This window comes from Taudactylus pleione, unplaced genomic scaffold (assembly GCF_031769625.1).
Source record: "Taudactylus pleione unplaced genomic scaffold, aTauple2 ptg000009l, whole genome shotgun sequence".
In the NCBI taxonomy this organism is placed as follows: domain Eukaryota; kingdom Metazoa; phylum Chordata; class Amphibia; order Anura; family Myobatrachidae; genus Taudactylus; species Taudactylus pleione.
In genome coordinates this window covers 3,658,902-3,672,405 of record NW_028284412.1, presented here as the reverse complement: position 1 = coordinate 3,672,405, position 13,504 = coordinate 3,658,902, and the positions used below count along the sequence as shown (strand labels likewise).

The 13,504-nt window shown below is 51.2% G+C and overlaps 1 protein-coding gene across 2 annotated transcripts in view; it reads left to right on the top strand.

The window, feature by feature from the left end:
• RABGAP1 (RAB GTPase activating protein 1) overlaps positions 1 to 13,504 on the top strand; it is a 193,959-nt gene that overhangs the window by 141,970 nt on the left and 38,485 nt on the right. For both annotated transcript variants that reach the window (XM_088466930.1, XM_088466924.1), the window contains 2 exons: positions 2,299 to 2,442; positions 11,359 to 11,400. In XM_088466930.1, the coding sequence (XP_088323056.1) occupies positions 2,299 to 2,442; positions 11,359 to 11,400 (186 nt within the window). The remainder of the gene's footprint in view (positions 1 to 2,298; positions 2,443 to 11,358; positions 11,401 to 13,504) is intronic.

Below are 13,504 nucleotides of genomic sequence, written 5' to 3'. Positions count from 1 at the left end.
TGAAATTTAATAGGGCGAAAAGTGGCCGCGCGCACGGAAAGTGTTTTCACCAAAAACACGCGATGTAGGCGGAAAGTCCGGCAGGCGAAAAGTCCGGGACTTTTCGCCTGCAATTGAATACGGGCCTATGTGTTGAACATAAATTAACCACTTCTGCTGGACATAGAGGTTAAACGGAGTCCAGCTTTCATATCATAATAGTGGGATAATATATACGAAAACGTGTTAAAGCTTGAGGATACATTGAGGGATTGTGTTTTGGAGATTGGGTAGTTGTGGCTCCTTTCTGCCTTTTTCCGGCCCTATATAATAATTTTAGAATCTTATAAGAAGTGAAGATACATTTCAAACTGCAATTCTCCAGTGAGTCTTTCTAACACTGACTTCCTGTGTTCTAGCTTTTATAAAGGGCACGACATGGAGTCTGTAATGATTGATTGCTTGAATGAATGCATAGCTTGCACTCTGCTAGGTCACAAGGCTTCATGCAGTTTAATGGTTTCATTATATGTAAACTTCTATTTATGTAATGTTGCACAATATATTTTTATTAACGTATACTTTAGTGGCGTTTTACATTCTCCTAGAAGGGGCTGTACTAGTTACTGAGGTGCGGGACATTCTGCTTAGTGTCTTGGCTGCAAGTTAAATATAAAGAGCAAAAATGAGCATTCCATCAATTTGTGAACAACTTCCTTATGTATACACCAAACATATATTTTGTTCTCTGGTCACTATCTCCTTTACTCCCTACATACCAGCTACAGTCTCCATTTACCTGACTTTGATAGTGTACTCCAGTGGTTCTCAAACTCTGGGCCTGATTCAGACCCGGTCGCAAGCGCTGAGCGCTCGCAACCGGGTTGATGGTGGCCCATATCGTATGCGCACGACGGAGCCGGCTCCGTCGTGCGCATGCGCGAGACCCGGCTAGCGACGGGCACTCCGTCGCTCCGGGTCTCGCACCAAAGGGGGCGAGCTGTCGATGTTGACTGACAGCTCGCCCCGTTTGGTGGGCGGGCCGGGGTGGTGGCTGCCCAAATGGAGGTGTTCCCATGAGAACGCCTGCCGTTTGGGGGTGGCCCCACTGACATCACAAGTGATGTCAGTGGAGAGCTTCCGGCTCTGTTAGAGCCGAAAGCTCTCTTGGGCTTGCGGTGGGCGAGACCCTACCACAAGGGTTTCATCGCAAGCCCGATGGTCGCGAAGGTCTTGACCATTGCGACAATCATCCTGGCCGCTCGCAATAGCTGTGGGTGGCAACCAACAGCTATGCGAGCGGCCGAGAGGCCGCTCCAAAAAAAAAAAAAAAAAGCCCGGCCCTGATTCAGAGCGAGCGCTCTGTCAAAGCGAGCATCTCTGAATCAGGCCCACTGTCCTCAGGACCCCACACAGGTCACGTTTTCCAGGTCACTCAGCAGGTGCACAGGTGTAACCATTACTCGCTGAAACATTTTAAAAGGTGGAGTTAGTTTACTTAAAATTCTGTGAAGAGACCTGGAAAACATGCACTGCTTGGGGTCCTGAGGACAGAGTTTGAGAACCTGTGATTTACTCTACTGAAATCAGACTTCATTTGTATGCTTACAATAATATGCCCATATCAGGAACAGCTGGTGTATTGCAGGACTGGGTGTTTCCCTGTCTGCTTATCAGCTGGCTCATTCACCCGCACACATTCCTGTTTGGCTATTTTTAGAGGCCACAATGAAGTATTAAACTTTCTCCTAATAATATGAAAACATTTCTTTTCAGCTCATTGTATGAAGCTTAGTGAACTACTGCGTGTCCCCTTCAGAAATGACATTCTTATCGCACCCTGGTTTTAATTTACTATGAACTGTTTGCCAATTAAAATATGATTGTCATTAAAATGAGTGTTCTACTGTACTAGATGTTTTGTTTTTTAATAGGAAAGTGGATATATTTGTGTTTGGCCACAACATGAACACTTTAATAATCTGATCATACATTTGGCAATGGACTTGTCCCCAGTATGTGTGGCTACTTCTGACTACTAATGGGACCCAATGTAGCAGGAATTGGTCTGGCCGCTCAGTCTTTGCTCCTCCAGTTTGGCTCTGCCCATCTGAAGATCTTAAGTGATCACTAGATATCATCTCAAACCATAATGCTTCAGCCTTTGGCTATTTAAACAAGTTGTGTTGGTAAAAAGCATAGAACTTGACGGCAGATAAGAACCACTTTGCCCATCTACACTGCCCTTAGATAGAGAGAAGACCATATACTTAGAGGGTTGTTATTTAATCCTGGATCTGTTTTTTTTCTTTCTATCAGGAGTATATCGCTGACTTGTACACGCATTTCCTGGAGATCAGCCTTGAAGCTCACATGTATGCTTCCCAATGGTTTCTGACACTCTTCACGGCCAAGTTCCCGCTATACATGGTCTTCCACATCATTGACTTGCTCCTGTGTGAGGTGGGTACATTGCGCAATAAATCACACATGTTAAGTCTTTCAGTCAAACCGCTTCCGAAACTGACAAATGGTGTAGTTAGGAAAAATGACAGCAGTCTCCTGCTTGAACTTGGCAGCCCCCTTACAGTCTGCTAGACGCGGCCCCACCCTTCAGCCTGGAACGTACAGTACAGAAGCCTCTCTTGATTCTAGCATATAAAGCAAGGTCGCTTCTGGTGGCAACTGTCCAGTCTTGGGCCAGACTTATTGGCAAATATACAGTGCAGACCCCGAGCAGTTTCTCTTAGCTAGTATACGAAGTCCATTCTTATACATATACTAACTAAGAAAAGCATATGCCCAGTCGGGTGGCAGTTGCATTGTAGACATTAATATGGTGGATAAGTTATATAAGTAGGCCTGTAATACTTTGTGTGTAATGTTCCCCACTCTTTTGTGTGTGTGTGTACATGCTGAGCTATCCTTTCCAATTGTGTCTCATATAATTTGTTTGGATCATGAACAGCTTATGGTTCTGTCATCTCACATTTTGGTGCTTTAATAATATATATCGATAGCAGAAATCCCTCACATGGCCACTCATGAGAACAGTCATTCTCTCCAGACTGGAGCTGTCCTATATACTAGATCAGTATTTCCCTAATCCGGTCCTTAGGACTGCTAAAATTACTTGTTATATATATCTCTTACCTGCACAGTTTTCCTTATTGGCTTTTTATTATTATTATTATTATTATTATTATTAAACTTTGTACAGCACTGTGGACCCCATGTGCCGCCCCATAGAGAGCAAACAATAACAAATATGCAACACTAACAGCAAATTCCAGGTAGCACTACACTCGCAACACAGCTATGGAAGCAGAGAGGGTACAGGGGAAGTACACCTGTACCCCAATAGTTTGGCCACAACTAACAGGCTTGGAGCCATTGGAGGTGGAGATGGAGCAAGGCACTGAGGGCAGTGAGCCCAAGAAGGTGTGTAGCTGGTGTGCAAGAGCAGTAGGTAGGGAGAACAGGAATAGTGTTCATTCTAGCACCCTGCACCTGTTACAACCCATGCAGTTCCTCTTTCCTGCCCTCTTTGTTGCTCTGGTGATTCTAGCACACTCTGGTCTGTATCTCAGCAGTTTGTTACATCAACTGAGTGTGCTAGAAACACCAGAGCAGTGATCGACACCCCAGACAAGAAAGAGGAACTGCACTAGTTGTGATAGGTGCAGGGTGCTAGAATGAACACTACTGCAGGGAGGAGGATCCTGCTCATATAGGAGCTTGCAATCTAAAGGGAGGGGATGAGAAATGGAAGTGAGAGCGTGAGCCAATACAAGGGGAGCTGAGGGAAGAAAGTGAGAATGGGAGAGATGGAGGAGTCAGGGGGGAGAGGTAGGCTATATGTTTGTCAGGTGGATGGATATGCTTGTATGAACAGAGGGGGGGGGGTTCAGTAGTCTGAGAGAAAGTTCCTGTGGTGGGGGGCTGCACAGGAGAAATCTTGGATTCTGTAGTGAGAGGTGGTAACCAGAGCATTTAGAAAGATCTACCAATGAGACTACATATTTCACTTTGATTATCTGAGGAGACCTGGAAACATGTCCCTGAGAAACATTGATCTGTTATATAGGACACCTCCATTTTGGTTACTAAAGCATATTATATATTGTCCATATATATCAGAGGTCATAAGATCAAAACTATGCACAGTGTGATGAGTGATGCTGACTCTTTCTACTTCAGGGTCCATAGGGGGTCCACAGGGTTGACCTTGGGGTATAGCTGGATCTGGATCCACGGGCACCACGCAGTTAAAGCTTTGCTGCTCCCAGGATGCACTTGGGTCCGTCCTCCTCTATACCCCGCCCCGGCCTCAGGCACCTCAGTTTTAGTTGGTGCCCGGCCGGAGTCGGGTCACCCTGTCGCAGTGGGGCTGCAGGAGCAGCCCCTAAGCTTTATTTTAAAAGAGAAATTTTTTATTTTTTTCTTCTTTTTTTACACTGTTAGAGCGGCAGCATCAGACTGTCCTTTAGGACGTCCACGCTGCCGCTCCTTCTCCCCGCTGGCGCCGCGACGCCAGTACAGCTCTGGGGATCGCGGCGGGACCCCAGAGCCTGTACTAGCCGGGCTCTGGGGACTCCCTTGACTGCTGCCGGACGCGACGGGGATCAGGTAAGCCGCGGGTCGCCGCGTGCGGAGGCCCGCGGATACTTCAATGCAGTCAGGAGCCTCCGGTCTCTGGGGACAGACCGGAGGCGCTAGCGGCGGCGGCGGGCTCCCCCTCAATTGAGGAATACCCCGCGTGTCCGCTAGACCACCAGGGTATCAGGCTGGTAGCGGGACCGGCAACCCGGGGGTTAATTGCTAGTCAGGGGAGGCAGCCTTCCCTGTCTAGCGGCTCCTCCCCTCAGCTCAGCGCGCCTTTCAACTAGGAGTCTGGCGTCGCTGAGCTGCTCTTATCTTACGGCCACTCCTCCTCTGAGGTCTCCGGCGGCCATCTTTACTGGCACATCGCAGACTCCCAGGCGGTATCAAGTGGACCGGTCCCCCTGTGTACCTCTCCCCTGCTAAAGGACAGTGTACACAGCGCTATAGCCCTCCCAGACACTGAATCTGGGCGGTTGATTGTAGCGGAAGGTGCAGTGAGTATAACTTTTCTGCATTGTATGTGACTATTGCTAGTGCTGCCTGTCTGTGACTTATTCTCCTTTACTGTCAGCTTATACCTATCCCTTTCCTTCTCCTACGGCCCGGCAGGTGTGTGGGGGAAGGGCATTTTTCTGAGACCCTCACTTATATAAAACACGTATTTGTGGGGTCAGTCCACATACTGTTGTGTGCTACACAGTACCATATCTGGGCTGTTGTGTCGCATACTGGTGAGTGCGCGGGTGTTAAAACCGTAATTCCTCTGGTGATACCTGTTTCTTGTGATTTACGGTATCATGTCTGATGAGGAGACTGAGCGCTCTGTGGCTCCTGTGCTATTTTCCTGCAGACGCTGTGCTGCTGGAGTTGATGGGGAGGACTTATCTCAGGATGGTCTGTGCGGGCGGTGCCAGCTGGTACCGGGCCCCTCCAACCCCCCTGTATCACAGGACCCTCCTTGGGCGATGTTTTCACAGGTGCTGGCGTCTATTGCGGACCGGTTATCGGTCCCATCAGCGGTCCCTTCTAGGGCGTTACCGCAGCCCACCATCCCCCATTCCCCGAGGGTTCCACAAATGTTGCGGTCTTCCCCCGGGGCCCAGACTGTGGGTCCTTACTCGGGACTGCCTGTGCATGTGCAGTCTTCCCCAGGGACGTGTCAGTCTGTAGTGCCTTTGCAGCCTCCGCCTTGGGTGGATGTTCTATCCAGCTCCGTACAGAGTCTGGCGGCTTCATCCTCGGCGTTTCAGTCCATGTTGCAAGGTGATGTGCCACCAAGGGTGTCTAAACGTCCGGTTGTGAGTTCACTAGCTGCGCAGTTGTCGGACTCGGAAGTGTCCTCAGATGATGGAGAAATCCATGAGGACTCTGACTCTGATGTCATGGGGCAGGAGGTGGAAGCTAAGTCCTCCATTAATGTTCCAGCCTTAGTTAGGGCGGTGCGGGCTATCCTACATGTTGAGGATGATGCGCCGGCTCCTAGGTCGAAGTTTCCTAATTTTAAAAAGGCCAAGGTGACCTCAACTGTGTTCCCCCTGTCTGATCAATTATCGGATCATATGGCGGCGGCCTGGCAATTACCTAGTAAGAGGTTCCATCCACAGAAGAGGTTGGCGGCGAACTATCCTTTTCCTGAAGCTCATTGCAGGAAATGGGAAACTCCGCCGGCGGTGGATTCCCACGTTACCCGCTTGATCAAAAGCGCGACGTTGCCATTGCCGTCTATCTCCTCTTTGAAGGATCCCACGGACAGGAAGGTGGAGACTTGTTTAAAGTCCATTTATTCTCTTTCCGGGGCGGTGGCTCGCCCATCCATGGCTATCTCCTGGGTGGCTAAAGCCATTGAGGCATGGGCCAATGCCTTGGAGGATACCTTTCCTGATGAGGCTCCAGATATCCAGAGAGCGTTAGTGGGACAGATGCGGGATGCAGCTTCCTATATTGGGGAAGCGTCTTTGGATGCCAGCCTGCTCACTTCTAGGGTGTCGGCTGCAGCGGTATCTGCTCGGCACTCCCTGTGGCTGAGGTCCTGGAGGGCTGATGCAGATTCAAAAAAGGGTCTGGAGGCCTTGCCTTTTAATGGTGATTTACTATTTGGTCCGGATTTGGACAGAATAGTGGATACTTTGGCTAAGTCCAAGTCGGCTTTTCTCCCTTCGGCCTCTGCGCCGGCTAAAGTGAGGAGCTCTGCCTTTCGGTCCTTTCGGGTTCAGGGTAAGGCCAAGGGCCAGTCCTTCCCGAGACATTCGGCGACCAAGGCCGCACCCAAGCCCAAGAAGCAAGCATGGAGTGCTCGACGCCCTTCTTCCAAGCAGGAGGATAAGCCTGCTGCCTGATGGGACGGGCCTCTCTCTGGGGGACCCCAGAGTGGGAGGCCGACTTCTCCAATTCGCCCAGTGTTGGCACAATACCACCACGGATGCCTGGGTTCGAGAAGTAGTCTCTCAGGGGTACGCCCTGTCTTTTCGGTTCAGGCCGCCCCACCAGTTTTTCTGTACGAGTCCTTCTCTGGACAAGACCAAAGCTGGTCAGATTCAGGTAGCTATAGAATCCTTGCTACAAGCAGGGGTCATTGTTCCCGTTCCGCAGTCTCAGCGCGGGACGGGGTACTATTCTACTCTGTTTCTGGTACAGAAACCCAATGGTTCTCATCGCCCTATCCTGAATTTGAAGTCTCTGAACAGATACCTCAGAGTTCCCAGGTTCAGGATGGAAACGTTACGTTCCATCATTCTGGCGATGGAACCCGGGGATTATATGGTCTCCCTCGATATCCAGGACGCCTATCTCCATGTGCCCATAGCACCGGCACATCAGCGGTATCTGAGGTTTGCTATCCTGAACCATCACTACCAATTTCGGGCGTTGCCTTTTGGCCTTTCCACGGCTCCGAGGGTGTTCACCAAGGTGATGGCGGTTATGGCTGCCCACCTTCGGGGTCAGGGTCTACGTCTGTTGCCGTACCTGGACGATCTTCTGCTGCTGGCGAGCTCCCCGGAGGTGCTTCTTCGACATCTCCACCTGACCATTGCTTGTCTTCAAGCACACGGGTGGTTGATAAACTGGAAGAAGTCCTCCCTGATTCCATCACAGCGGATGGTTCATTTGGGAGCCCTGCTGGATTCTCGTCAGCAGCGGATTTTCCTGACTCCAGAGAAGGTCTCCTCCCTGCAGCTGCGGATACACAGTTGCCTGAGCAGTTGCCGCCTGTCGGTCCATTCAGCTATGAGAGTTCTGGGGTCCATGGTGTCGACATTCGACATGGTGGAATTTGCCCAGTTCCATTCCCGGCCCCTGCAGGCGCTGATTCTATCGGAATGGAACGGGTTACCTCACCGGATCCGCTCTCAGATGCTGGTGTTGTCCGCGGAGGTTCGGCAGTCTTTGGCTTGGTGGCTTCAGACGGTGCATCTGGTCGAGGGGCGCCCCTTTTGGATCCCGGACTGGGTCCTGCTCACGACGGATGCCAGTCTTCGGGGTTGGGGGGCAGTGACCGGCTCATTATCGCTTCAGGGTCGTTGGTCCGCGGAAGAAGCACTTCTCCCCATCAACATCCTGGAACTGCGGGCTGTGTACAGGGCCCTGCAGTCGTCCGGCCCCGCTCTTCACGGAAGGGCGGTTCAGGTGCAGTCCGACAACGCTACCACGGTGGCGTACATCAACCACCAAGGGGGAACTCGCAGTCGGGCAGCAATGTCGGAGGTGTCTCGCATTCTTGCTTGGGCGGAGTGTCACGTTCCAGCGATCTCGGCAGTCTTCATTCCCGGAGTCCTCAATTGGGAGGCGGACTTCCTCAGCCGTCACGATGTGCATCCCGGGGAATGGTCGCTTCACCCAGAGGTGTTTCAGCTACTCGTGGACAGGTGGGGGCTGCCGGAGCTGGACTTGATGGCCTCCCGTCACAATCACAAGTTGCCCGTTTACGGGTCAAGGACAAGAGACGCAGGCGCCTGTCTGGTAGACGCTCTGTCGGTGAAATGGACGTTTCACCTGGCGTATCTGTTTCCTCCGATATCCTTACTTCCTCGGGTTCTGCGGAAATTCAAGCAGGACGGCGGCACGCTCGTGCTGGTGGCTCCGGCGTGGCCCAGACGTCCTTGGTACTCCGATCTGAGGTGCCTCTCCATCGACGCTCCGTACCTTCTTCCTCAGCGTCGGGACCTGTTGTCTCAGGGGCCCTGCCTTTACCCGGATCTGGGTCGGCTGTCTTTGACGGCGTGGCTCTTGAGACAGCCGACTTGAGGTCTAGGGGTTTCTCCAGTTCAGTGATTGGTACCATGCTTAGGGCACGCAAGCCTGCCTCCGCGCGGATTTACCACAGGGTGTGGCGCACTTATTTTCAGTGGTGTGAATCCAGAAACTATGATCCGCAGGTGTTCCGGGTTTCCAGAATCTTGGAATTTCTTCAATCGGGTTTGGACCTCGGCTTACGCCTGGCCTCTCTGAAGGTTCATGTGTCTGCTTTGTCCGTGTGGTTTCAGCGACGGATTGCTACACTGCCAGATGTTTACACCTTTTTCCAAGGTGTTCTCAGGATCCAGCCTCCCTTCGTGCCTCCGGTGGCTCCGTGGGACTTGACGGTGGTACTGAGGGTCTTGCAGGGTCCTCCTTTTGAGCCGCTTGAGTCGGTGGAGCTCAAGTGGCTGACGTTTAAGACCATTTTTCTCCTGGCAATTGCTTCGGCCAGGAGGGTTTCAGAATTGGGGGCGCTTTCCTGTCGCCCTCCTTTTCTGATTTTTCACCAGGACAGGGCAGTGCTCCGCACGCGTCCTGAGTTTTTGCCCAAAGTGGTTTCAAAGTTCCACATTAATCAGGAACTTGTTGTGCCAGCTTTTCAGTCACCTGATCTTTCTGCTGGTGAGGCTTCCTTGGATGTGGTCCGGGCACTTAGAATCTATGTGGACCGGACTGCTTCAGTTAGGAAGTCGGATTCTTTGTTTGTCCTCTTCGGTTTTCACAAGAGGGGTTGGCCTGCCAACAAGCAAACGTTAGCCCGTTGGCTTCGTTCAGTTATTTGTGAGGCTTATGCGCAGGAGGGTTTACCTGTGCCAGCCTCTGTTAAGGCTCATTCCACTCGTTCTGTGGGTCCCTCTTGGGCTGCTAGACGTGGCGCCTCCGCTGTTCAGCTGTGTAAGGCGGCTACTTGGTCTTCAATTCAGACGTTTTTGAGGTTTTATGCGTTTGACACCTTCGCCTCTCAGGATGCATCCTTTGGGCGCCGGGTACTCCTTTCAGCACAGGAGCGTCCCCGCCCTTAGTTGAACTGCTTTGGGACATCCCCAAGGTCAACCCTGTGGACCCCCTGTGGACCCTGAAGTAGAAAACAAGAGATATGGTAAGAACTTACCTTTGTTATCTCTGTTTCTACGAAGTCCATAGGGTCCACAGGGCGCCCGCCCTGACGCACCTGGCTTCAAATGGGCTGTGTGGCTGGTCACCGGTTTTCCGTCTCCCATTTCTGTGAGTATGGTTTCTTGTGTGTTCCAGTCTTCCTTCTCTCTGTTTAGTCTCCTCCTCCGGCCTTAGCTGCTTACCAACTGAGGTGCCTGTGGCCGGGGCGGGGTATAGAGGAGGACGGACCCAAGTGCATCCTGGGAGCAGCAAAGCTTTAACTGCGTGGTGCCCGTGGATCCAGATCCAGCTATACCCCAAGGTCAACCCTGTGGACCCTATGGACTTCGTAGAAACAGAGATAACAAAGGTAAGTTCTTACCATATCTCTTGTTTTACAGCTGATGTTTGACCTGCGCTGCCCTCTGCTGGGAAAATGCAGAATAATCCTGCATATGTAGAAATAAATCTAGTGTCAGCTTTATTTTTTTTTTTAGCAGTTCTGTTTTTCTTTGTTGTTGATTGAAGTAATATGTTAAATTTTTATTCTGGCTGCTCCTCCCAATAAAACTAAACAAATCATGTAATTGTACAACTTTTATTTGGCGGCAGGAAACATTCGGAGAGAATTAATGACACTAAACGTGGAGATTTAATTAATGATTGGTCCTGGTTTGCTTTGATACCCAGCATTTTACCACTACCAGTAATAGATACACTTTAGGCAGAGAATCCTGTGTATACCAGTGATGTAAATGAGTGTACATTGCAGCAAGATAAACCCTATTCAGGAAGACTTTTTTGCAGATTACAGCTCTAGTATCTCCCTATTACATGCACCACTTTATACATTTAAATATATATAAACCATAGGAAATTAGATGTCATTGTGTTTATTATAAATAATATAAGTGTTTATTATAACACAATTCTTAAAATGTAGCTAAGTGAATAAACAATTATTGAAAATGAAACCAAATCTAAGATTGCCCTATGAATGTGCTTAGCACAAAACATGTTTACATTGGAGAAATATGATTACGGTTACTCAAAAGTATTCTCCCTTTTTGAGTTTCTTTGCAACTGATGGCAATTTCCTCAGAGACACCTTTGTTTCACTCGAGCAGGACTTATCTTTTATTACATCCTTAGAATTCCTATCCTCTCCTGATCACATGTAATCCATTGCTTTTGTGAACACAAATTCAGCAGAGTCTTTATAGTATATTTTATTACATGGCTATCTAATTTGTGTTCACTACTGCTGTCAAGTTAAGGGATGCAGTTATAATTAAACACATCATTACATTTACTTGTTAAAATATGTTAACATTTGTCCTCCTTGAACGTACACACTTATAGTTAAACATAATCCTGTTGTTAAAGATATTTTCCCTGCTGTATGGGTATTTCAATGCATTCTATATTCTGTTTTCTTTACAGGGAATAAGTGTCATTTTCAATGTTGCACTTGGATTATTAAAAGTAAGTGGTTTTCTGGTTTTTAATATCGATACTGAATATAGTCTGAGCTGTGCTGTCTGATTTGTTGCAGTTGGTTACTTGTATCTTTTGTCTAATGTATGTCAGGGTTAACCATAAACCGCTTTGGCTATAATGCAATATACAGTAGCACATTTGTACTGTTTGTACCTTGTCCTTAAATAAGCCTTGGAATGTATTTTTTTAGTTGAAGTCTAGTTAATATTCAGTCATTTCGCTCTCTGATTTAAAGTATTGATATATACATATCTCTGTATCATAGTTGGGGAAAATGTAGATATGAAGGTAGACTTTCACATGTAATAAAATACCCTGTCACTGCTGCCATTGTGCAGAGCTAGAGTTGGATGAGTGCCCACCTAGGCAGGGACGTGTGGTGAGGTCAATGGATGGGGAGGCACTGTCTAGTATCAGGCAGATTTACACACACACACACATTATATAACCTGCCCCCCTTGCACAGATCTCTTCCCCCCTCGCACGGATCTCTCCCCCCTCGCACGGATCTCTCCCCCCTCGCACGGATCTCTCCCCCCTCGCACGGATCTCTCCCCCCTCGCACGGATCTCTCCCCCCTCGCACGGATCTCTCCCCCCCTCGCACGGATCTCTCCCCCCCTCGCACGGATCTCTCCCCCCCTCGCACGGATCTCTCCCCCCCTCGCACGGATCTCTCCCCCCCTCGCACGGATCTCTCCCCCCTCGCACGGATCTCTCCCCCCCTCGCACGGATCTCTCCCCCCCTCGCACGGATCTCTCCCCCCCTCGCACGGATCTCTCCCCCCCTCGCACGGATCTCTCCCCCCCTCGCACGGATCTCTCCCCCCTCGCACGGATCTCTCCCCCCTCGCACGGATCTCTCCCCCCTCGCACGGATCTCTCCCCCCTCGCACGGATCTCTCCCCCCTCGCACGGATCTCTCCCCCCTCGCACGGATCTCTCCCCCCTCGCACGGATCTCTCCCCCCTCGCACGGATCTCTCCCCCCTCGCACGGATCTCTCCCCCCTCGCACGGATCTCTCCCCCCTCGCACGGATCTCTCCCCCCTCGCACGGATCTCTCCCCCCTCGCACGGATCTCTCCCCCCTCGCACGGATCTCTCCCCCCTCGCACGGATCTCTCCCCCCTCGCACGGATCTCTCCCCCCTCGCACGGATCTCTCCCCCCTCGCACGGATCTCTCCCCCCTCGCACGGATCTCTCCCCCCTCGCACGGATCTCTCCCCCCTCGCACGGATCTCTCCCCCCTCGCACGGATCTCTCCCCCCTCGCACGGATCTCTCCCCCCTCGCACGGATCTCTCCCCCCTCGCACGGATCTCTCCCCCCTCGCACGGATCTCTCCCCCCTCGCACGGATCTCTCCCCCCTCGCACGGATCTCTCCCCCCTCGCACGGATCTCTCCCCCCTCGCACGGATCTCTCCCCCCTCGCACGGATCTCTCCCCCCTCGCACGGATCTCTCCCCCCTCGCACGGATCTCTCCCCCCTCGCACGGATCTCTCCCCCCTCGCACGGATCTCTCCCCCCTCGCACGGATCTCTCCCCCCCCCCCCCCCTCGCACGGATCTCTTCCCCCCCCCCCCCCTCGCACGGATCTCTTCCCCCCCCCCCCCTCGCACGGATCTCTTCCCCCCCCCCCCCCCCTCGCACGGATCTCTTCCCCCCCCCCCCTCGCACGGATCTCTTCACCCCCCCCCCCCTCGCACGGATCTCTTCACCCCCCCCCCCGCACGGATCTCTTCACCCCCCCCCCTCGCACGGATCTCTTCACCCCCCCCCTCGCACGGATCTCTTCACCCCCCCCCTCGCACAGATCTCTTCACCCCCCCCCTCGCACAGATCTCTCTCTCCCCGACAGATCTCTCCCCTCATTGCCTCATCTCTATTCTCTCCCTGTATTTCCAGGGAGTGCTGCAATTTTGGTGAATTTTGCCTATAAAATCGATCAGAATAATCCAAAGGAGATATTTATAAGTTATAAATATCGTCTTTGTATTATTCTATTCCTTTTTATAGTCAAAACTCTGCAGTCTGACAGGGAGTATAACAGGGGAGGCATTGCACGTCCCTGCACCTATGCTGTGCCC